The sequence below is a fragment of the Salvelinus sp. IW2-2015 genome, linkage group LG18 (genome assembly GCF_002910315.2).
Source record: "Salvelinus sp. IW2-2015 linkage group LG18, ASM291031v2, whole genome shotgun sequence".
Lineage (NCBI taxonomy): Eukaryota > Metazoa > Chordata > Actinopteri > Salmoniformes > Salmonidae > Salvelinus > Salvelinus sp. IW2-2015.
In genome coordinates this window covers 39282162-39306152 of record NC_036858.1, presented here as the reverse complement: position 1 = coordinate 39306152, position 23991 = coordinate 39282162, and the positions used below count along the sequence as shown (strand labels likewise).

Genomic DNA, 23991 nt, shown 5'->3' with positions numbered 1-23991 from the left:
TGTGTGTGTGTGTGTGTGTGTGTGTGTGTGTGTGTGTGTGTGCTTTGTTCACAGGAGGTTGGTGGCACCTTAATTGGGGAGGACAGGCTCATGGTAATGGCTGGAGCAGAATTAGCGGAATGGTATCAAATACATCAAACACATGGTTTCCAGGTGTTTGGTGCCATTCCATTCGCTCTGTTCCAGCCATTATTATGAATCTTCCTCCCCTCAGCAGCCTCCTGTGGTTCTGTTATACATCTGTGTGATGTGATCAGTCAGTTTATTTCCATTCAGAATGAACATTATTTCTAGTATTTTAACAGCTGTAGTCTCACCTAGACAGATATGTAAGAGTGTTTTTAATGGGGAAAATAAACATGAATATATATTTATATGGGTATTTAATTATTTGTTTTTGTCTATATTGCATTTGTTTTAGGCATAACGGCAATGAAGGTTTGCTACAGATTCAAATAGAAACTTGAGGGAACTGTTTGTCGCGGGTTCACCACTACTGGCAAAAATTTGCAAGCCTTCATTATGTGGCACACTATTTATTTTGCATCAAATTCACCACAAACTTTGCTGGAAGTTTACTGCAACACAAACAATTGTAAGTGTAAAACAGGGGAAATCATAGAGCATTGGGAGAAAAATGTGGGAAAAGGGCAGTTTTGTAGAATTAKATTTTTTTGTTTTTATAATTTTTTGAACTACTTCATTACTTATGAAAAACATCCAAAACAACAAATCACCAGTGAAAGATAAAGTATTGGAAAAGCGACATATACATTTTTCAAATGTCAGTAACTCTTGCCTTTCATAACCCAGGCAATTTTTCCTGATAGGATTTATATTGCTATGATTGGTATGTTAGCCTTTCGACAGAAATGTTATTACAGTAGGCCTTTACATGTCATATCAACACTTGCCCCTCTTTAAAAAAAAGCTATATTTACTGATCATGATTGAGGTTGAAATATTGATGAGTGTGAAACCATAGCTGTGTTTATTCCTCCACAGCTCTCTCTAGTCCTGCTAAGTGCCCTGAATCAAGACCTCATCCAGTTTACTCTGCGGCCTGGGGTTCAGATCAACGTCTATGCCACACGACTGTCTCCAGGTCAGCCAGTCTGCTGTGTTCACAGTATAGTCGGATGTCTGGCTATAGGATAGTTAAAGATATAAGGTCCTGCCTACTACTATGCAATTACAATCAATTCAAAGGGTTTTGCATGTTGGCCATTTTGGAATGATGTTATTATGAAGTAGAATAAAATGGAATAGTAACAGTCTCCACACCCCCAAGACAACACCCACGCATGCACACACACACACACTTGAGAGGTTGTTAGCACAGGGTCAGCCACAGAGCAATGTACCGGGAGCAACATTTTTTATTAAGTGACTTGTTCAAGGCCAAAACAGCATGAGATTGCTCCAGAGATTTGAACCAGCAACCTTCCAGTTTGCATAGCATTCTGCTTCTCTAACCTCTAGGCTAACTGCTGTTGAGAAGTCTAGTACCACAACAGCTTTATGAGAACGGTATAAGAAAGACATAACGCATGTTGTTTTGATCATTAAGGTCAAATTCAGTTACACTACGGTGTTGAAAATCCTCACAGCACTCGGGAGTGTGATGCCAGAAGAAAAGACAGCCCTCTATTTCTCTCTTTGTCTTATGTCTAAATACTTTTTCCCACCTCTATTTTTTCCCAAGCTCCTATCATGGACACCAGTGAGAGTGGTCACAATGGTGCTACAGTCATTATGCTAGTGTCAGCCGTATTTGTGGGTTTGGCAGTTTTCGTTATCTACAAGTTCAAAAGGTAAAGTATCCCCGACTTCATTTTAACTGAGCTGATTCTAATGAGAGTGATAGTATCAATTTAGGCCATTCTCACACGCCAATCCATAAGCAAATTAATATGTACATCTTACTTCACGAATCCAATAGCTTAAACTAGTCAAAACATGAACTATCTTTAGAGACATCCTAACAATCGGACATCATCAAAGCCACTCTTCTCTTTCCTATACTCTTGAATATTCCCGGGAATGACAATCAATGTTTTAAGTGCTGAATGAGTGTAAGTATTCTGCAGTCAATATTCATCTATCTAAAAATGTGAATGTTGACATTTCTGAAATGATAAATAGAGTCGTTCAGTGAGAGGCATTCAACAGAATGGCAGCAATGGTTGAAAAGATAAGACCCGAGACAACATACAATGGCATATAAAATGGATAGTATCCTCTATTATTTAACTAGGCAAGTCAGTTAAGAACAAATTCTTATTTACAATGACGGCCTAGGAACAATGGATTAACTGCCTTGTTCAGGGGCAGAACYACAGATGTTTTTACCTTGTCAGGTTGGGGATTTGATCTAGCAACCTTTCAGTTACTGGRCCAATGCTCTAACCTCTAGAGTAGTTGCTTCCATTGCATTGCAAAAGACCACACTCTCCCACAAGTTTAAATTATGACTATACTCAAAGTGTTAAAGTGTGTGAATCTGTCACTTTTAAAGATAATGAGGTTTGTTCATAGATCAACATTTATCACAACAGTGAAAAGGTACTGTAAATACCCCATGAAATCCAGATTTATCAGAAAATTTAACAGGGAGTTTTACTCCATTTTTCCCTCATCGGTGGTAAATATAATTTATGAGATATATTACACAAGTGATTAAGCAGAGAACCAAGCTAGCACATACAATTCTGAAAACCATATGTTTCTTAGAGCTTGGTCACTAATGTTCTCACAACATTTAACGTTTTTCACATTGGCTTCGTTCCCACAACCAATGTGAAACCAAAAACATACGTTCCAACAACTTCCAAAGAACCAAATGTGCTAGCTGGGAGCTAACAATGTATTTACTATTCATTTGACTTGCTGTTAACTATTTTGTACAATGTATATTTACTATAGGAAGATCCCTGGCATCAACATCCACACAAATGAGCGAGAGAAACAACAGGAAGTGATCCCTTCGGTGGTGTCTATAGCTGTCCCAAACCCTGAGGGGGACATGGTGAGCACTTTGGAGCACTTGGACACAGGGCCAGATGCACGTGGCATAGGTAAGGTATCCTTCATAAAGAGGACAGTTACTGATAAGTAGTCAAGAATAACTCATGGGCCTATTGATGAGACAGCTATAAATGCACATATTTTACCTTTATATAGTGGTGTACTGCTCTATTAAAGGGATAGTTCTACATTTTGGCAAAACTTACCCAGAGTCAGATGAACTCATGGATACAATTTGTATGTCTTTACTTGCGGTTTGAAGTCAGTTGAAGGTCGTTTCTGGACCCTTTGATATTTAACGTTAGCACAATGACTGGAAGTCTACAGGAACAGCTAGCATGCTACCAGAAATGACTTTTCTTCCCAGAAACTACCTTCAACTTCCTTCAAACTGCACACAGAGACATAAAAATGGTATCCATGAGTTGATCTGATGACTTAATTGCCAATCTTTTGCATTACTTATTATTTTGAAATGTTTTCACAGGTAGATCAAAACAATACATTGAAATTGCAATGTCCTTACTCTCCTCGTTAAGTTGATACCTTCCTAAATGTTTTCTTTGGTAATGTGAGATAGTGTCCTATCATGCCAATAAACCTAATTGAATTGAACTGCATGCTGAAGTTATTTTTGAATTTATGAATTAATTAGTGTCCTAAGAATGTAGCAGTGCAGCGAGAATGCTATATTATAATAGTGATAAATGACTCTGTAGAGCTGTAGTTGATGTAGTCCTTCCAAATGTCAAGGGAGATTTGTTAGCATGGAAGATGGATATGCTTGCATGGAAAAATAGATATGCTAGTGTGCTAATGCTGATATATAATGTATTATCTGTCTCTTGTGTCACATGTCTCTGGCTAGGATACCTACCATCTCACACAGACGTCAAACTCTCAGATGAAACTCCCCATATGTTTTAATGCTGAGTCTACAGCCAACTTGTAAGCAATACATCTTTTTGGCAGTTGCTTCCAGCAAACTCTGAAACCATGGAACAAATGGAAGGTCTCCAGTGTTTTCTACCCATGCATGGACAGACCATCTTACACTGTGCTGCCTGGACTATAGGAGGAGACTACAGATTTTTCTGGCGTCTTGAAAAGGGTCATTTTTAATCGAAATACTTGTATTTTTGCAAGAACATTGCATGTTTATGAAAATAGTGTAATTATAGAACTGCTGAACTAAAGATAATAGTTGGTTACTCAGCTGGTTACAGTCGTGTGTATGACTTCAAGACAAGCAACAGTAAAGCAACAGTAATGTACAGTAATCTATTTCTCTTGAGTGTTCCATTTCTAGTACGTCTCTGGTGGTAGGTGTGTGGAGGATGTGTCAGTTAACTTAGGCCCCGATTCCGACCCGAGTTAAGCACATGTAAATGGAACGTTATTCCCTTTTTATGCACTTTTCTCTCTTTCTCTCTATTATGACCTTGAACTTAACCATTGTGTAGTCTTAACATTCTGTATACTCCCCTTGTCTTCACAAACCCCTAAAATAAAGCAGCTTAATTGAATTTGAAAACCCAAATCTATTTTGCATGAAGAAACAACCTGTCATTCATCACAAACTTTGTGAATATCTGGGTTTTCCCTCTTCACAATGCAGAAAGACTGCATTTAATCAGTGGACACTACTTGTTTTTGTATTACAACACACCTGTCATAATTGTTTTCTTTACTAAAGTAGAGGTTTATTATTATTATTATTATTGCTAAAGGTACTGCATAGGTGTAAACATACATTTTTTTAGCAAGAGATAGCACTTGTATAGACTAAGAAAGTAGCAGAAATGTGCAGAAAGTAGTTTTGAATGCATTTTATTGAAAGGAAACTAACAGTCTTGAACTTTTTTGGCAACGTGGTGATGTATTCTTATATACTGTACAATGAGGATTTCAACTACAAAATACAAGTCTTCTCCCATTTTTTTTAACCATTGCCCCCACCCACAAGGTGTATAAAAAACAACAATAAATAATAATAAGATAATAGATACAAAACAAAAATGTGAAGAACATAAATCAATCAACTCTAATTAGCACATGTAGGACAGTATGCAAGTGTGTGTGCATGGATGTATTTCTCACATGTGCAGCACATAGTATTTGTTTTACAGTCCTTCTTTGGGAGGCAGAATTGGAATCTCCTCCTCTTGCCTGCCCCAGCTGCAGCCTCATGAGGACACATCAATGATGTTATGGAAGATGGCCAGGGGCCAGCAGGCAGTCATCCTCCTGCAGATGTAAGTTCCAAACACCTTGTCCAGGTTGTCCATGTCTCCTTTGTTGTGGTTGTAGTCCAAGATGATGGCTGGCTTTCTGCCCTTACAATCACTGATCATGAAACACACTGATCTGTTTAACCTGTCTTTGTGTCTGTCTCCACCCACCTCCAGGTGTCACCTGTTTTCCTCATTAGTCCCGGGGTACTTATTCCTGTGTTCCCTGCTTGTCTGWTGTCAGTTTGTCTTGTTTGTCAAGTCAACCAGCGTGCTTTTTCCTGTTCTCCTGCTTTTTCCTTCTCTCTGTTTTGCTAGTCCTCCCGGTTGTGACCCTTGCCTATCTGGATTCTGAACCAGCCTGCATGACCATTCTGCCTGCCCTGACCTCGAGCCTGCCTGCCCCTCTGTACCTTCTGGACTCTGACCTGGTTTTGCCTGTCCATGACCATTCTCTTGCCTACCTCTTGGATTATAAAAAATATCAGAGACTCAAACCATCTGCCTCCCATGTCTGCATCTGAGTCTCGCCTTGTGCCCTTGTAGATCTCAGCTGTTTTGTGCAGTGTGCTCAGGAGGACCACATTCTTGTTCCTCTCTGGGAGGTAAGAAACTAGGGTGGGGGTGAAGGCAAACTTTGATGAGAAGGCCTCTCTCCCCCTTGTTGCGAGGAGTGCAGGGGGGAGCTCAGGCTTGTTCTTTCTAACTGTGCCAACCATGGTGATCTTCCTCTTCAGGAGCTGCTGGCTGAGTTCATAAGAGGTGAAGACATTTTCACACGTGACATTGTGCCCCCTCAGTCCATCTGTCACATTAAGCACAACCTGTTGGCTTCCCTGTGTAGACTTGCATCTTCCAAGCGTTGCTGGATTGTGCATTACAGGCCACCCATGTCTTGATGCCATACTTTGCTGGCTTGCTGGGCATATACTGCTGGAAAGGACAGCGACCTTTTGACAAAAGAAATCACTATACATTTATACAATTAACAGTGAAAATCACTTACAGTTGAAGTCGGAAGTTTACATATACTTAGGTTGGAGTCATTAAAACTTGTTTTTCAACTACTCCACAAATTTCTTGTTAACAAACTATAGTTTTGGCAAGTCAGTTAGGACATCTACTTTGTGCATGACACAAGTCATTTTTCTAACAATTGTTTACAGACAGATTATTTCACTTATAATTCACTGTATCACAATTCCAGTGGGTCAGAAGTTTACATACACAAAGTTGACTGTGCCTTTAAACAATTTGGAAAATTCCAGAAAATTATATCATGGCTTTAGAAGCTTCTGATAGGCTAATGGATATTATTTGAGTCAATTGGAGGTGTACTTGTGGATGTATTTCAAGGCCTACCTTCAAACCCAGTGCCTCTTTGCTTGACATCATGGGAAAATCAAAAGAAATCAGCCAAGACCACAGAWAAACTATTGTAGACCTCCGCAAATCTGGTTCATCCTTGGGAGCAATTTACAAATGCCTGAAGGTACCACGTTCATCTGTACAAACAGTAGTATGCAAGTATAAACACCACGGGACCACTCAGCCGCCATACRGCTCAGGAAGGAGACGCGCTCTGTCTCCTTCCTGAGCGTACTTGAACGTACTTTGGATGAACGTACTTTGGTGCGAAAGGTGCAAATCAATCCCASAACAACAGCAATGGACCRTGTGAAGATACTGGAGGAAGCAGGTACAAAGTAACTATATCCACAGTAAAACGAGTCCTTTTTCGAGATAACCTGAAAGGCCGCTGAGCAAGGAAGAAGCCACTGCTCCAAAACCGCCATAAAAAAGCCAAACTATGGTTTGCAACTTCACATGGGGACAACGATCGTACTTTCTGGAGAAATGTCCTCCGGTCTGATGAAACAAAAATAGAACTGTTTGGCCATAATGACCATCGTTACGTTTGGAGGAGAAAGGGGGAGGCTTGCAACCCAAAGAATACCATCCCAACCGTGAAGCACGGGGGTGGTAGCATCATGTTGTGTGGGTGCTTTGCTATAGGAYGGACTGGTGCACTTCACAAAATAGATGACATCATGAGGCAGGGAAATGATGTGGATATATTGAAGCAACATCTCAAGACATCAGTCAGGAAGTTAAGGCTTGGTCGCAAATGGGTCTTCCAAATGGACAATAACTCCAAGCATACTTCCAAAGTTGTGGCAAAATGGCTTAAGGACAACAAAGTCAAGGTATTGGAGTGGCCATCACAAAGCCCTGACCTCAATCCTATAGAAAATTTGTGGCCAGAACTGAAAAACCATGTGCGAGCAAGGAGGCCTACAAACCTGACTCAGTTATACCAGCTTTGTCAGGAGGAATGGGCCAAAATTCACCCAATTTATTGTGGGAAGCTTGTGGAAGGCTACCCGAAACGTTTGACCCAAGTTAAACAATTTAAAGGCAATGCTACCAAATACTAATTAGGTGTATGTAAACTTCTGATCCACTGGGAATGTGATGAAAGAAATCAAAGCTGAAATAAATCATTCGCTGTGCTATTATTCTGACATTTCACATTCTTAAAATATAGTGGTGATCCTAACTGACCTAAGACAGGGAATTTTTACTAGGATTAAATGTCAGAAATTGTGAAAAACTGAGTTGAAATGTATTTGGCTAAATTGTATGTTAACTTCCAACTTCAACTGTACATAACCTATATGAAAATAATAATGTACCTCTGAATGGAACCAGTTGCTCATCCACTGTTACTTCAGGCCCAGGGTTGTAGAGGTATGGCAGACGCTCCACCCACTTCTCCCAGACCTCTCTTATGGCCTCCAGTTTGTCTCTCACATGTCTTGCAGGTCTTGACTCACGGTTATCAAATGGTACCATTCTTGAGAAAGTGTGAAAGACTTTCAGTGGCAGCCTCGCCTCGGGACCTATACACACCGGCTAAGATTAGCAGCCCTATGTAGGCACGCAGGTCAATCTCATCCATCCTTTTCCAGTTGTCTCCATATTTAGGAAACRTTTTTCAAATTTGTCATCTCCAGGATGATATTTTCGATGGCTGGTGTGATGAGCACGTAGAATATTGAGGCGATGTCCTGGGCATGGGCAACTGCATGTCTTGTGGGCCCTGGGGTAATCCTTATGACATTTGTGCTGCCCTGGTTGTCATATGGTGACAAGGACCATGTTATTTTGCTGTTCTTTGACAAAATTGTCTCTTTCAGCTTGAGGGATTTCTTCTTCATCTGAAGATGATACATCGTGCTCTGGGTTGTCTTCTTCCCCATCTTCTTCTTCAGATACCTCCTCCTCTTCTAAATCATTGTTCTCTTGTTCCTCCTGGACATCTGAAAAATATCAGATCTACGACCTGTTGGGCACTGAAACGTGCACTCGTGGCTTCAGCAAAGAGAGAACTTGAGGGGACTGTCATCTGCAGCTCATTTATAGCCACTGACTGCATTCCCCATTAGTAAACAATGCTTTCAAGAAATGTAAAATGTTGTTTATTTTGTCTGAAATTGTTTTTATTTTGTCTGTGAACTGGAGTCATGTGTGGGGTTGTGGAGGGGAGATACTGCACATGCACAAGAACGTTTTAGTTTTGTCTGAGTTCAATCAGTAGCACACATGATCTCAATTTCTCATTGTGTGTGTGTGTGTGTGTGTGTGTGTGTGTGTGTGTGTGTGTGTGTGTGTGGTGTAAATTATTTTATAACTGTCCGGTCAAAAATTAACCTAAGACAATCTTTGTACCCTGGTGGTGTACAGCTTTCATGGAACTATGAACGAAGACGATGTTTCACTTTTTCTAATGTTGGTGTCAGTCTAGGAAAAGTCATAAAATTTCCAGGTTGAAAAAATATAATTTAGTGGGTTGTTTCTGCTGTTAAACATAGTGGCGGGACATTTTTTACCCTTAAGACAACACAAGGGTTAAGCATGAGAATAGCATGATATTCATAGGCTTTTCGTTGGGAGGTGGGGGGATCTAAGAAATGAAGGTGTGGTGGATGTTGGTCTACAGATAAGCCATATTCTGACCTTGACTTCATTCCCTCGTAATTCCACCACTTTTACGCGCGAGGAAATCATGAATAAGGTTGAGCGAACCTAACGGTTCCAAGTGGAAAAATCATCTACTTCGTTTTTTCCAATATAAATAACAGCATTCTCCATGCACTGCAATTTATAAAATGGATAAGAGCTATTGATAAGTGCTAGGTAAATGAGTAATCCATTTGGAGATGGGGATTGTAAATACACGTTCATTTTGATTATTTTCCTTATGATCCCTGGATACGAATGTGAAACCAGCCATATTGAAGCAAACAGAAAATCATATCAATATGACATGTATTGCGYCCCGTTTTCCACAGTGAAATAGGCTATAAATAGCTGTCCCGTTATTCACAATTTTAAGTGTGTACCCTCATAATTTGCGTGGATGAAATTTGGACACCAAAGGTATAGGCTTCTGTAGGGCTGAACCTACCGAGTTGATGTACCAGACCTGCTGTTTTCAACTCTCTAGAGACAGCAGGAGCGGTAGAGATACTCTGAATGATCGGCTATGAAAAGCCAACTGACATTTACTCCTGAGGTGCTGACCTGTTGCACCCTCGACAACCACTGTGATTATTATTTTGACCCTGCTGGTCATCTATGAACATATGAACATCTTGGCCATGTTCTGTTATAATCTCCACCCGGCACAGCCAGAAGAGGACTGGCCACCCCTCAGAGCCTTGTTCCTCTCTAAGTTTCTTCCTAGGTTCTGGCCTTTCTAGGGAGTTTTTCCTAGCCACCGTGCTTCTACACCTGCATTGCTTGCTGTTTGGGGTTTTAGGCTGGGTTTCTGTACAGCACTTTGAGATATCAGCTGATGTAAGAAGGGCTATATAAATCAATTTGATTTTGATTTGATTTGATGTATGCGCTTTAGAATGTTTTAACTATAGCCTATGCCAGTGCTCTTCTCCATTTATTTTATAATTGGTATTATATTAGACACTATGGGGCCACCGTCAGTAATACCCACATACATTCACAACTATCACTTTAGTGTTAGTTTTCTTGAAGTTGTAACTTACATTTTGCATCATTCCATTCCATTCCGTTAACCTTTCTTTCCTCTGTCACGTGAAGTTGTTCCTGAACGTCGCTAGCATTAGTGGATCATATTAGGCTAACGTTGCGCAATAATTTGGGACATGAATCATTATGGAACTCAGACCACACGTAGCAGGTTAAACCTGCTAATCAATATATTTTGTTCATGAAGGCTCTCCAAAACAGTTTTTTTTAAATGATTGATACATACTTATATTTGCCTAAATAATCTAAAAGATCAGAGTATTTTTTAAATCTACCAGTTGGCGCTGAAACAGAGACGAATATGCATAGATGGCATTCATTCATTGATCTCTATTTTCTGAACCCATTCTCTCGATGTATTGTAGTCTGTCAACAAAATTGTAATTAAAGGTACACTGTATTTAATAAAGTGATGGCTTAAGATACATGTACTGAAAACCCTATTGAATGAAAACTCCACGAGATCATCTGTTGGCCAGGAAGTGGGAGGGTTTTCAGCAGCTGAATTKCATTTATTCAGTACGGACAAGGGAACCAAGCTTGCAAAGCCCYTTATGCATTTCCGTAAGGTAAGTCTGAACACCAACTACTGAGAAGTACATAGGAAAGGCATGTATAAGAAAGATGCAATTCCCTACGTCGGAATCGGGCCCTTAGTGACTAACTACATGGAAATTATATTTAACAAAACAATAAGAGACAAATGTCTTAACGTTTGGTTTATAGAATCAGTCAATGTTGTTGGTGGGCATTAATACAATATTTAAAGCTTGTGGTATTCAGATGCTAATTTGAGATTCATGCAAAAACTCTCCACTTGTTTCTCATGTTTGGATGCAGACCATAAGGTCCATGACTGTGTTGTGTAATTATTATGACAGTATCTATGTTAGATGTGGTGGTTGTAGGAGGATGGAKGTTTCCACATAGTACATACCAATACCAGACAATACCTTTTTTTGGCTCTGCTGGATTTTGCCCTTTAAGCTCCGAATCAGAAGTTGAGGGCACACTCAAATTGGAGACTGGTAGACCCCAGSACCTCCATGAGAAGGGCATAGTTCAGGATGTACCATGCAGGCTTTATTTCTGTCAAATCGTAGAGTTTCTGAATCATTTTTTTGCAGATGAGACAGGGACAGAGAGTATCTGCATGCTCTTTTTGTTTATTCTCACACTGGATATATGCCATGATATCAACACTTGGATGCTACCACTCAACTTACGGTCTTGTTGCAGACATTGCCATCGGAACTTCTTTCCTTGGGCAAAGGACTATTGGGTAAAAGATTCACATCCAATCTCCTTGTGTTCCACATGGGACTGAAAGACTGAAGAATATCCCTTCTTGTCGACAAGGGTTTCCTAGCCAGAGATGACTGACTGTTTTCAGTAGGTTGGCTGTCTCTTTGGGAGAGGCACAGAAGTTCTAATATCCCACTCCTAGACTTTATTTGGGGAAATCTAAACTCATTTTCCATTTGCAAACTGGGCAGCTAGAGTAGGGCAAGTATTGTGACTCCTTTACTGTGCATTAATGTCTTTTTGGGTGGTATCACACTGTACCAGCCAATGTGAGATGAAAAAATAAATATAGAAACACTGGCATTGTGGTGAAGACAGAGGGTGAAATGCAATGAACATAATATTTTTGCCTCAAGATGATCTGCAACTATATGTTTATTATATTGCATAGTTCTTATGAAAGGATTTATTCCAACTGCCCCTAAKAGTTAGTTGTATGACATAATTAGATTTAGATGCTGATTACCCTGAGTTAGTTACAGTAGATCTGAGACTATTATAATGAGTAGGAGAGGCGATCTAGGGAGAAAACGGACTGGGATTGGCTCATGATGAGGATCTTTAAGATAACCATCCACAGTGGTTCTGTTTTAACCTGTAATAATAGTTATTTAACATCCTCTATGTTCTAAGGTGGTCATTTGCATATACTTGGGGGCTGACTAGGAGGACAATGAAAAGAAGCCTGGAGTGTATCTAATGGACTAGATCCACATTTTACCCACTGTGCAACAAATTAATTATCCCCTCTCCACACTGTAAACCAAAGGCTTTTTTAACGCAAAATACTTCTAGTAAGTTGAACTCAAAGTCAATGAAAAGTCATTATTGCTTAAAATGTTTATATGGTACTGACTCAAAACTAAATGAGAAGTCACATCAACGCAGTTTTTTTGAAGTTATGATAACAAATTAACTTTTTACCCAGCATGCTCTACCGCATGTAAAAAAATATATAATTGTTTTTAATATGTGTTTTTGCATGTACAGTGCCTTCGGAAATTATTCAGACCCCTTGACTTTTTCCACATATTGTTAGGTTACAACKGTAATCTAAAATGTATTGGTTTTTTCCCCTCTTCAATCTACACACAATATCCCATAATGACAAAGAAAGTACAGCATTAAGTGCAAAGGGTTTCCTCAAAAGTTGAGTAATGACAGCACACTGTCATTACTCAAACACACTCCAGTGGGTTTCTAGAAGGGGAGTAGCACCTTGAATGAAAAATATCCTACAACAATAGCTTGCGGCAATATTGTGTTAGCCCCAGTGTGAAATAGTTTATTTTAATTGAGTACAGCATTATGTCCCTGCTACAGAAATGTAGTTGGCGTAAATTTGGAATGAGAAACGTAGGTYGAGTGAGACTCCCAGGGACATGGAAACTGCTTAGCAATGATTTAGATTGGTGTTTGACAACGTGGTGTTGAAATAGTTACACAAAAAAAAGAAAGAGAGAGAAAGAGAGATTAGGGGATGAGTAGAGAATGAAAAATGCACCTGTTCAGACACCAAATTGTACTTTAATGTCAGGGGTACAAAATCTCACACAAACTTAGATTTCTAGCAAAACGAGATTACTTCGGGGACTATGCTGGATAATCAGGAAGTGTGAGTGTCAGTGTGCATGTCTAGCCTTAGCTGGCAGATATAAGGGATATGTGTTCCAGCCAGGACTCACTGTGCAAAACCTTTGGGGATAATAGTAAAACAGAGATTCAGGAAGCTGGGGGGTGTTTGTGTTAGAGGCTGTCGCGATGACAGTACAGACAACTCCTCTGACAGAGAGGACATACATATAGAAATAGCTTTGTTTGTCTATCACTTCTGTGGCAAACAATTATTACAAGGTAGACTATCACTGAACCATGGTGAATAACATTAAGCATTACACTGTTAAAATGAGGCGCTTTGTAAGACCAAAACTAGTGGCAACTGAACTGCGAACAACTGAAGGAGACGAAACCGTAACTGTGGTAGATTATTGAAACACATCATCTTGAGATGTTTTGAAACATTACACCGTGTGTTGTAACACCWCTTKATCAAGTATTTTGCAAAACCTTGCCAGAGACTGGGAATACTAACAAAAAAGGTTGAAACCCTATTATGATGTTTTGAATCCTGTCTAGTACAGAATTAGATCCCCTTTTCTGAAGTGTCTTAATGCTTAACATTGTTCTATGTATTTTATAATTTGCCATTAAATAACATTTTGGCAGGCATTGTCAAGTACAGTGTTCAAACCACCAGCAGTAACTGGTGGTTGAATTGCAAGAACTGAGGGTTCTGCACTTGCCTCTGCCATTGGTTCCCGAGTAGCACAGCAGTCTAAGGCACTGCATCTCAGTGCTAGAGTTGTCACTACAGACACCCTGGTTTGAATCCAGGCTGTATAACAACTGGCCGTSATTGGGAGTCCCATAGGGCGGCGCACAATTGGCCGGTGTAGGCCATCATTGTAAATAATAATTTGTTCTTACGTTACTGACTTGCCTAGTTAAATAAAGGTAATRAGGGTAGTGATGGAGTCCAGGTGTGCGTAATGAGGGTTGCCAAGTGTGCATGATGATGGGTTGCCAGGACCTGCAATGTCGAGCGCCGGAGAGGGGGGACATTTTTTACATCAAAATAAAGCGGTGGAATTCCACAAAAAATATTCTCCATAGGCCCTTAAAGTATCACCAATCAATATGTAGGTTAAAAACCATTTGCACTTCTAATTAATMGATTGTATGAAAAATAGTTTTATGTTGTTGTGTGTCTTGATGCAGRCTTTTACATGCACTGAAACCCCTAAAAGCAACAATATTCAGGTTGAATAACCACTTTGGGTTACTCAGKGTACTACATTTCTGTTTTAAAACACATTCTGTGTATTAAAACATTTACATTGGGTTTACATTCAAACATCCTCCAGACACCATATCTCAGCTTACAGTAGGTGCATTACTTTTCATGGTTTCATTACACAATCATGGTGTTATAAGACTTTCTGTTTCTACAGTATGGTCATCAATTATCAGAATCCGTGCTTATGGAAAACATAAAGCTTGGAATTCAAGGTTAGTTACCTTGAAATACTTGTTTACATCTCCATCAATACAATGTGTACATGTAAAAAAAAACTAAAAAAAGCATAGGCCTACTTTCATAGAAAAATACATTTATTTTGAACAATTACATTTKATTTTGTTTACAGTAAGAACTATGGGGTAAAAACTTAAATATTAGCTTAGCTAACAAAATTAACAATACAGTATAGCTCATGCACTACAATGTTAAGCAACTTTTGCTAAATCTTCAACAAGACTATCCGATAAATGGTTTAAAACTTTTACTAATATTAAAATCACCATGATCAACACTTGCTTACCTCATCATATTATCTTATATGTTACTGTTAAAAAAGTGAATTATGACATGCTAGAAAAAGTGAGCAATATTATTGTATTAGCAGTAGGCTAATAGATAACACAAACTCTGTTCAGTSTGCCAAGATTCTAGAATGGACAATCTAATAGAAAATGTTGGCATACATGCTTTTCATCCACCTGTACACCTTTTAACAGCCTCAATTATAGTCTAGAGATTGTTTCCCAAGCAGCCACACTAGTTTGTAGTATGCCTGTATGTGTTATTATTTACATTCCACCTCCCTTGTGTAATAGTACAGTCGATACAGTTGTCATTATCAAATGTACATCTGTAAGATAATCATGTTGCGTTAAAGTATTCATTAGCAATGCTATCTGGCACTGAAGAAGACAATTACTCTTTCAACAATGGCKTGTTCTTATTTCTGACATTCACAGATGTCATATTACGCTTCCTCAATACTCAAGTAAAGTATATGCACCAAATGTATTCTCCCGCTATATAGATTTCTAAAGTATTGTGAAATACATATTAATTAGCAATTCTCAGCGACCAAAGTATATGGTGAAAACAAAGCTTTTTAAATTGGTACATTGAAACACCACAACCTGTACTTACAGTATTCAGAATCTCATTTCTTAGACATTAGTACAAGTAGGAAACTCTCTTGTGATCACTCTCTCCCCAGTTCTTCCATRTTCTCCTGGTGATAGAATATATAAACACAGGTATAATTATTATGAATAGTGCCCCCAAAGACACTATTGTCTCCAACACCCCAATAAAGCAAATTACCCCAGTTGGTATCATTTGAATGTTTTGATGTTGGCAGCACTTTGAGGACCTTTGTGTCGACCTACCAACTAAACTAGCATAGGAACCACTGCAGGCATCAGAGTAATCATGGAATCTTAACAGACACACAACGGCCATATTATTGAATCTAATTGTACAAGTTAAAGCTCCCATATTGCTCTGTCCATTGAGAATAAATAGTTGGGACGCAGCAGAAGAGAAATCTATCTGTCTCAGATCACTAAGGTCTGCTGGAGGAGAGACCTGCTGTGAGATGAAGATTGTCCAAAGTGCTGACCTCTCAAAAAGCCTTCCGCCCACATGTCTATCAGGACCACTGCAGTGGCACTGTTGTCAAAAACAGTCAGCAGTCCACCTGATTTAACAACCCAATGGTTTCCCTATGTTGACCTTTATGCTTTATGCACACACGTACACATGGATTTTGTACTGTATATATGTGGTGATGGTGGAGTAGGGGCCTGAGGGCACACAGTGTGTTGTGAAATCTGTGAATGTATTGTAATGTTTAAAAAATGGTATAAACTGCCTTAATTATGCTGGGGATCCATATTAAATACAAATACTTACAGGAGCTTATGGTAAAAAATCAATTAAATTCAAAGGCACTTAAGGGTTTGTCAAGTACAATACAGTAGGCCTACACCGTGAAACTTTCTGTATCTTGAAATGGCTAATCATAATACATGACACTGAATATTGATACAATGCTTTCCATTGCAATCCATAATTCTGTCAGAACTCAATATCTGACATAAACCTATTCTGATAGACGATAAGGTGCCGTGTCGTTTTTATTGCAGCTCGCTTGARGCATTAGCTATCTCTTTGAAAATATGTGAGTTAACTGACTAGCTAGCAGTTTGTGGCTTTTAAACTTGCTGTCCTAGCAATGATGAAAACATATTGCAATGTTTCAATTATACTTTTTATACGTTTTGACCAATGTATTTAGTGTGATTATTTATTGAAATTGAAAATTAACTTGATGTCTATTACGACATTTTACAATATAACTATTTCCCATATGTTACAGCGCACAACAGAGATTTGTCTTCTGCTGTGTGTGGACAGATGATTTACATAGGATACGGCATTTGATGATTTTCATGGGAGCTTGGCTCTGGCTCATGGGAGCTTGGCTTGGCTCTAGGTCCATTAGGCAAGTCCGCCACTTTTCTATACGGTAAAGTCTAACTTACCTCTGGTCCTGGCCTCTAGTTCTTTCTCCGTAAGTTCCTTCTCTGAGGGGAACTCACTGTGCTTCATCTTTGACATGGTGTTGTTCTGCCCAACCGTGCCAATCCTCTCCGGCTCCTTTTCCTGGTTCTCCTCAGCCTGGACATGGATCCAGGGGATTTTCCTAACAAGCCAGACACCACTCTACTGACGTCATGTGAACTTAACCCGCAGTTCTGTAACAACTTCACTTCTTAGTTGATAGTTAAGAGTATAATGTAGCTTTTGAATGCCACTAAGACAAAATAAGAAAAAATTGGTTGACTATTACCAACCAATCGATATTATTACGAGAACATACCTTTTGAACTTGAAGATGAAGAATGCAACTAAACCAACAAACGCCACAGACAGCAACATCAGCATGGCTGAGCTACTGTGAATTGGGTTGGAATCAACCAGAGGTGCTGGGGAAATACAGAGACAGAACAAGACTTTAGCCTACAGATTTCTGCTTTAGCCAATTCTTTTGTTGATATCATTAATTTAATGTAGTTATGTCTTTGTTACTCTTGTCTATAACTGTTCTGTACTTTCTCATGTACTTTATGTTTTATGCTGGCCAAGAAGAGTAGCTGCTGCATTAGTTACAGCTAATGGGGATCCTAATAAACTAAACTAAACCAACCATGCCAAACGCGCAAACAAGAGTTGGTAAAAGCAGAAACAATTTCAATGGGAGAAAACAAGGGAAGAAACCAGCAATCATTCGCTTTTATTCACTTAGCAGGTGTCCATTAGGTCTGAGTGAGCATCTGTCATGTTTCATTTTAAGAAGGGCCTCTATCCATGAGGTCCCGCTCTTTCTCCCTATGCCTCTGAAAGGTTTGCGCTTAGTCATGGCTTTAAGTGCTGAGGCATATTATTCAGAGTATGTATTAACCCACCCCCAACCCATCTTTCTCTCTTCCAAGAGGAGACCAGTGAAGTCGTTGACCTTTCTACAGCAGTTTAAAGGCATCTCAGACCTTTCCATGCAGACACAATTTAAGACACATCAGTAACTGAATGAAAAGGGTAAAGTCATGTGGGGTTGATTGACAAGTTGTGGTGATATGCTAATATCCAACTGACCCTGTTGACTTCCAAGGTGCATACTAAATGTATCTGTTGTTAAAAGTATCATTGATTGCATGACTATAAGACAATCTACTGTAATAAGCTAGTTACAAAAGAGATTCAAGGAAGAATATCTATCAATGTCTGCTGTTGACATCAGGTGGTGAATTGAGTGTCAGTACAGTGTTTATTATAGTATTTAGAATTGTTTATGCATTGTTATTTAGCACTTTATACTGTGAAAGAGTCAAAGAAAAACTGCAACTTACCCGAAGTTAGCTGTGTGATGTAAACAATTATTTGAGTGTCAGGTTTCAACTCAAACTGGATCAATCCTTGGTTCAGGGCATTTATAAGAATGTCTGATATCTGTTTCACAAAATTAAAAAAGGACATGCCACCCCAAAATGTGCATTTGCAAAGATTATTCTTTCAAATTTGAAGAAAAGCTGATGATAACATTATCTTGGAAAACCAATTAAATCAGTTAAACCCCATTGGTGATACAAATGTGCATTTTTTTGTAGATTAATTACAAGATAAGAAGTTCTAGAAGATTTCCTAAAGCACAAACAAAAAATATGCTTACACTCACTAAGTCCTCTTCGTTCCCTTTCCCATGTTCAGACAACGGAGTCTCAGGCAGGATAAATAGTTCTGCTGTTGTTGGAACACCTGGAAACAACGATACCAACAGCTGCTCTTCTGGAAACCCAGACACCTGTAACAGCAGTCTTCCAGTCAAACATGCACACTGCTACCGTGGGAAAACACATGATAATACACATCTATGTTAACTTTACTTCCTTAATAAAATGTCACATTGAATTAAGGAGGGTTATCCTCATCATGTCTCGTGTTTTGAAAGAGTTAAGATCATAAAAGCCTTTGCGTGACAACCACATGACGKCTGTTGTCCCAGAGGGACCTCATTCCTATACCTGTGACACAGCTGTCCTCACCACGCGGCCCACATCCTCTTTCCACTCAGGGATGTCAGGGTTGTGCTCGTCCAAAGTCGGAGAGAATGATAACAGCAGGGAATTGAAGAACTCTGCGAAACATGGAGGACGATTCCATGAACCCTCTACCACAAAGCTTTGCCGTGTGGCAACATACCATTAAGAATCCTTCAGTTTGCTGGAATTGCTTATAACCTAACATGAATTTACAATTTACTCTTGTTTCTCATGACATAGAGGTGAGTAGAAAGGAGTAGAGGTGATGTCCACATTTTCACTAACAAGGCAGTGTTAACATGGATGTAGAAGATGTGTGATTAAAACAAGTTGCGTACCTATGTTACATTCATATTTAAGCCTTCGAAGGAGTCCTTTCCACTCACCTTTAACAATGATGACCTTGGTATCCTGCAGTATGTTGCACCCAGAAGACACCTGGACAATGACCCTGTTCATGCCCTCCTTCTGAAACGTGTACGCGATGCTTCCACCCAAGGTTATTAAGGACTGGGTTTTGCAAGACAAAGCGAATGGCATAGAAAACCTCACAACCTTGCCTTTTGCAGCACACGTGGAATACACAAAGGACCAAGACAACTTGCTGCGAATAAACAATTCAAATCTACAATATAACAAGGTACCTGAACTAGGCAAGGTGTAGCACCCACATAGATACAGCAGGAATGGTCAGTGTATTGGGAGAAGGACTCTCACCTCAGAGCTGTTTTCAAACCACCAGAAAAAGGTTAGTGTTCTTTGGTGGACGGGCCAGACCACAGCAGTTAGGTTGACTTCCTTCTTCCTGATGGCCACAATAGGAGCTGAGAGATACACACGCTCCACTGGGCCTGAGACACACAAGAGAACCACATTGGCCAATACAAACCAAATGCAGTCATTTTGGTAACAGTAAATTTGTTAATTTACAAATCCAACAATCCAAAAGCTTCATAAGCACTTAATAACATGCATTGTTGTTGTAGGTCAAMCTATAGTTCTTGACGTATGATCATCTGTAATCTATGCTGGTGTCAGTGGCTTACATGATTCATATAATGCTAAATTCACAATCGACAAGAATATAAAATGTATAAATAAATATCAACTGAAAGTCAAGTTTCATCAGTCCCTTGTTCATGTCAACACCAAGTTATCCAAAATAGCACCTTATTCCCTATTTAGTGCACCATTGACCAATGACGACAGGGCTCAAAAGTGCTTAGGCAGGGAAAATCATGAAACCACATGAGACATAAGGGAGCCAGTGTTTCTTGTTGACATACTGGTGATATGTAAGAACATGGAGCTGCTGTCATATCCCTGGCTGTTCTCAGCATGTGCTGTCACTCTGAAGATCCCAGGTGCTCTATAGCTGTGTTTGATCCCATCGCCTCTCCGGCTCAGGTTGTACATGACCGTGATGCCATCCCCAAAGTCTAGCTGGATATATGTCCACAACGAGTTTCCCTGGAGACAGGAAGTAAGACAGACATCATTAGTCAGAACAGATTGTTATGACACTGCATTATCTTTCACAGGGAAGAGTTGTCTAGGGAAATACTTGGGATGAGACTTGAGATTAGACATAGGAGAAGCACTCTGGAGACGAGAACGAACAAGAGAACTCAGGAGGAGAAGGTGAGAGATAAAGATAGAAAGAAAAAGAAACAGAGACAATGCAGTGAGTCATAGTGCTCTTTCATTCCAAAACCAGACAAAAGCGGTTCAGACTCTGGGGACTTCACGTCATCCAACACTTCAAAAGCACAAGATAATCCAAGACAAACTTCCACAGCTCCATGATGAAATAATAATAATATGCCTACTAATGACACAGTATTGGTTAGTGGTGGGAGAGGAGACTCACATCGTCCAGATGCACCAGGAAGGTGACGTTACTGCCCAGGTTGGCGGTGAGGTCTCCATGGCTGGTGGTCAGTCTGAGGCCTCTGGGAGGCCTGGGGGAACAACGCTGTTTCCTGGGGGAGTACACATCCTTTCCTCCCTCTTTGCAGTTATTAGACAAAACCTTCCTGTACCTACCAGTGACAACATTCACAGCATAGATGTCATTTTATAATTGAGAGTGAGACTGGATTTACTGTAGTCTCAATGCAGAGAGAGTAATTTGCTGAACAAAGGGCCCWATTCAATCAAAAACAATACTTACTGAGTGGGAAAACCCAGAATATCAAATCACTGCACAGAAAGTGTTATTTTGCCCGGGGGAGGAAGGAATGAGGGATAGTACAAGTTACTTACCCTGTGCTATTGAGGTAATTCTGGCTAGTGCTGCAGCTTCTTGGTACCGTATTTGGGTCGAACCAAAAAGCAGGTGAACACTTTCCGTCAGCTTGACGTTCATACCCATAATCACTGTAAAACATGAGACTGCTCATAAAACACTATCTACTTTCCCCTCGCTGACACTAAAAAGCTTTTGTAGTTGAGCAATAGGTCAGTTATTTTTTGTATGCATACAAGACTACAACTAGTGACATGATTGTTGTCAGCAGAGATTTTCAGAGATAAAGATACATTTAGAATTAATTTAGCAATTCCTTACTTATTAATTGGATGAAAATGAATCATTTGTCATTATGTAAATTAGACACGCTTAGTCACATTCACAATTTGCAAACCATAATTGGATTGTGTGGATGCATGCACAGTGGCTACATGCAATAAATTGGAGAACATTAGGGAAATTGAAGAGGTATAAAGTTGAGCAAACTAATCGTTTTTGGTGATTAGATATGTGATTAGGGGGGCTGTTAAGTCCTGTGAGGCTCCAGTAATTAAGAAACAATTCCATTTAATGTCCAGCAGAGTGTTGGGGGATGGGTTACATGTACAATCCCCTTGCCTATCCACTGATGTAACAACTGAGGAAGTCTACCATAACTTTACTTACCATTCAAAATCATATGCCCTGCAGATGCATGGTTCTGAGGATATGACTCGGGAGTAGTCCTGGGTCAGCATACAGCGGTTCCCTGGCCTCCGTTTTCATAAAGGTCTGCTTTTCTCCCATCACACATGGTCTCCCTATCAAACACATACATTTCATTCCCTGCGGTGAATTTCATTACATTGATTCAATGTTTTTTACAGATCAATAGCCTGAAAGATATGAATGTACAATGTGTGATAGCTGTGTGTGTGTGTGTGTGTGTGTGTGTGTGTGTGTGTGTGTGTGTGTGTGTGTGTGTGTGTGTGTGTGTGTGTGTGTGTGTGTGTGTCGTGCGTGTATGCGTGTGTGCGTGTGTGTACATGCATCTATGTGCTGTGTTTACAGTGAAATAAACAAACATGCTATCTTGATGTTGGCATCAAATCAATAACTTTCATTATGTACATAACCTTGTTATGTAGGTTCCAAGTCTGATAATCTCCGTCCATGCATCTCCTGCTAAAGATGGCTTTGTAGTCAATCTTTATCAGCTGCCATTCTGAAATACGACTTAAGTGTCCAGTGAAACTTAAATCAACGAAACAAAACATTAGGTAAGTTATTAGCCTTATTGTCTGTGTCTCTTGTAAAATGAAGATGTTGCCCAGACTAGTGTATTGCTGCTGTGGCCCAGACATTCAACTTAAACACATTAACAAAAATAAATAACTTTGCAAACACAGCTATGTGTATAGTACCTCTGGCAAACAAAACATTGTCAATTGAGAAATTAAGTTTAGGTGCTATTTACCCATTCATGCATAATAACAACACTATTTTACTTTCATAAACAGATGACCTGTAACCAAGAATATGAGTTCTTTGTTTACTTAATGTTGACCCAACCCTAACTCCACTTACGTGATGATGTGATTCTCTGGTTGCATAAGAGCTCCATCCAGAAACAAAGGAACCAGCGAGAAACTGTGACGAGCCCATGTCTTACCCTCGTCCAGACTTATCCTATTTCACAACACAGGACAACAAATATTAACATCTGATTAAATACATAATGTAGTTAATTACTATGCTAGTAATGGCGTAATTACATGTACACCACAATTTCAAAGGATGTAACTCTCTGGCATCTTTGTAATCTTTGTTCTTTGTGTGACAATGAAAAGAGTTGAACAGAAAATATTTCAAACCATTTCTACAGAGTCCAAATTCCTAGTGATACCGTTCTTATGACAGTAAGATACATTCTCATCATGGATGAAAAATGAAGTACCCATATCAGCCTGGTCTCTATGTGGAAAAATATCCCAACTATGCACTCAATAATAGAACTCATGTTTCACAGGTCTAGGTAAATGTCGAGGGTGACAAAACATAAAAAAGAGATATGACTCACGCTCTAACAATTGAGGGACTTAAATCACCCTTCACAGATCTTAATTGATTGTGACACTGTTTCAGTACGGGGGTTATCAAAGTATCTGGTGTGACAGGGTTCCAACACAAGGACCCTGGCCCACAAAGTCCCTCAATACTTCAAACCTGGACTTGGCAACATTTGCATAAAAGTKATTTACCCACGAACAGTGCAAAGCGGTAACAGACATTCTTTGTTGAAAGGATTCTGACAGTTTTGATCTGGTGAGAGAAACCGTTGCAGTTGCTGGAGACWGACAGGCCATGCAAATAAACCTTGCCAATCAGCATTTCAAAGGCTAAATGTAATCATATGCAACAACACAACCAAAACTGAAATCAGAATTTAATGAACCGTGTCCTTAAATGGGAACATCAACATTAGTCTTTATGCTTTGCACACCTGTTTCTGAAATCAACTGATAAGGCACAGGATTATGCATCTTTACATACAATGAATATCATTATTATACTACCATATACAGTACCTTCAGAAAGTATTCACACCCCTTTACTTTTCCGCATTTTGTTGTGTTACAGCTGAAATTCAGATTTTTTTGTCACTGATCT

At 39.5% G+C, this 23991-nt stretch overlaps 2 protein-coding genes across 2 annotated transcripts in view; one reads left to right on the top strand and one right to left on the bottom strand.

Moving 5' to 3' along the window:
* Positions 1 to 4783, top strand: part of LOC111978322 (VPS10 domain-containing receptor SorCS1-like) — an 87623-nt gene extending 82840 nt beyond the window's left edge. The window contains exons 24-27 of the mRNA XM_024008322.2: positions 1006 to 1105; positions 1706 to 1814; positions 2926 to 3077; positions 3896 to 4783. Coding sequence (XP_023864090.1) covers positions 1006 to 1105; positions 1706 to 1814; positions 2926 to 3077; positions 3896 to 3954 — 420 coding nt within the window. The 3' untranslated portion in view covers positions 3955 to 4783. The remainder of the gene's footprint in view (positions 1 to 1005; positions 1106 to 1705; positions 1815 to 2925; positions 3078 to 3895) is intronic.
* A 10059-nt stretch (positions 4784 to 14842) lies between these two features.
* The window catches only part of LOC111977337 (VPS10 domain-containing receptor SorCS3-like), a 69443-nt gene continuing 60294 nt past the window's right edge, over positions 14843 to 23991 (bottom strand). The window contains 15 exon segments of the mRNA XM_024006714.2: positions 14843 to 15721; positions 17037 to 17197; positions 17375 to 17480; positions 18402 to 18501; positions 18722 to 18853; positions 19074 to 19186; positions 19478 to 19601; positions 19809 to 19942; positions 20378 to 20561; positions 20962 to 21133; positions 21357 to 21470; positions 22009 to 22103; positions 22105 to 22138; positions 22453 to 22575; positions 22909 to 23010. Of these exon segments, the coding sequence (XP_023862482.1) occupies positions 15657 to 15721; positions 17037 to 17197; positions 17375 to 17480; positions 18402 to 18501; positions 18722 to 18853; positions 19074 to 19186; positions 19478 to 19601; positions 19809 to 19942; positions 20378 to 20561; positions 20962 to 21133; positions 21357 to 21470; positions 22009 to 22103; positions 22105 to 22138; positions 22453 to 22575; positions 22909 to 23010 (1759 nt within the window). The 3' untranslated portion in view covers positions 14843 to 15656.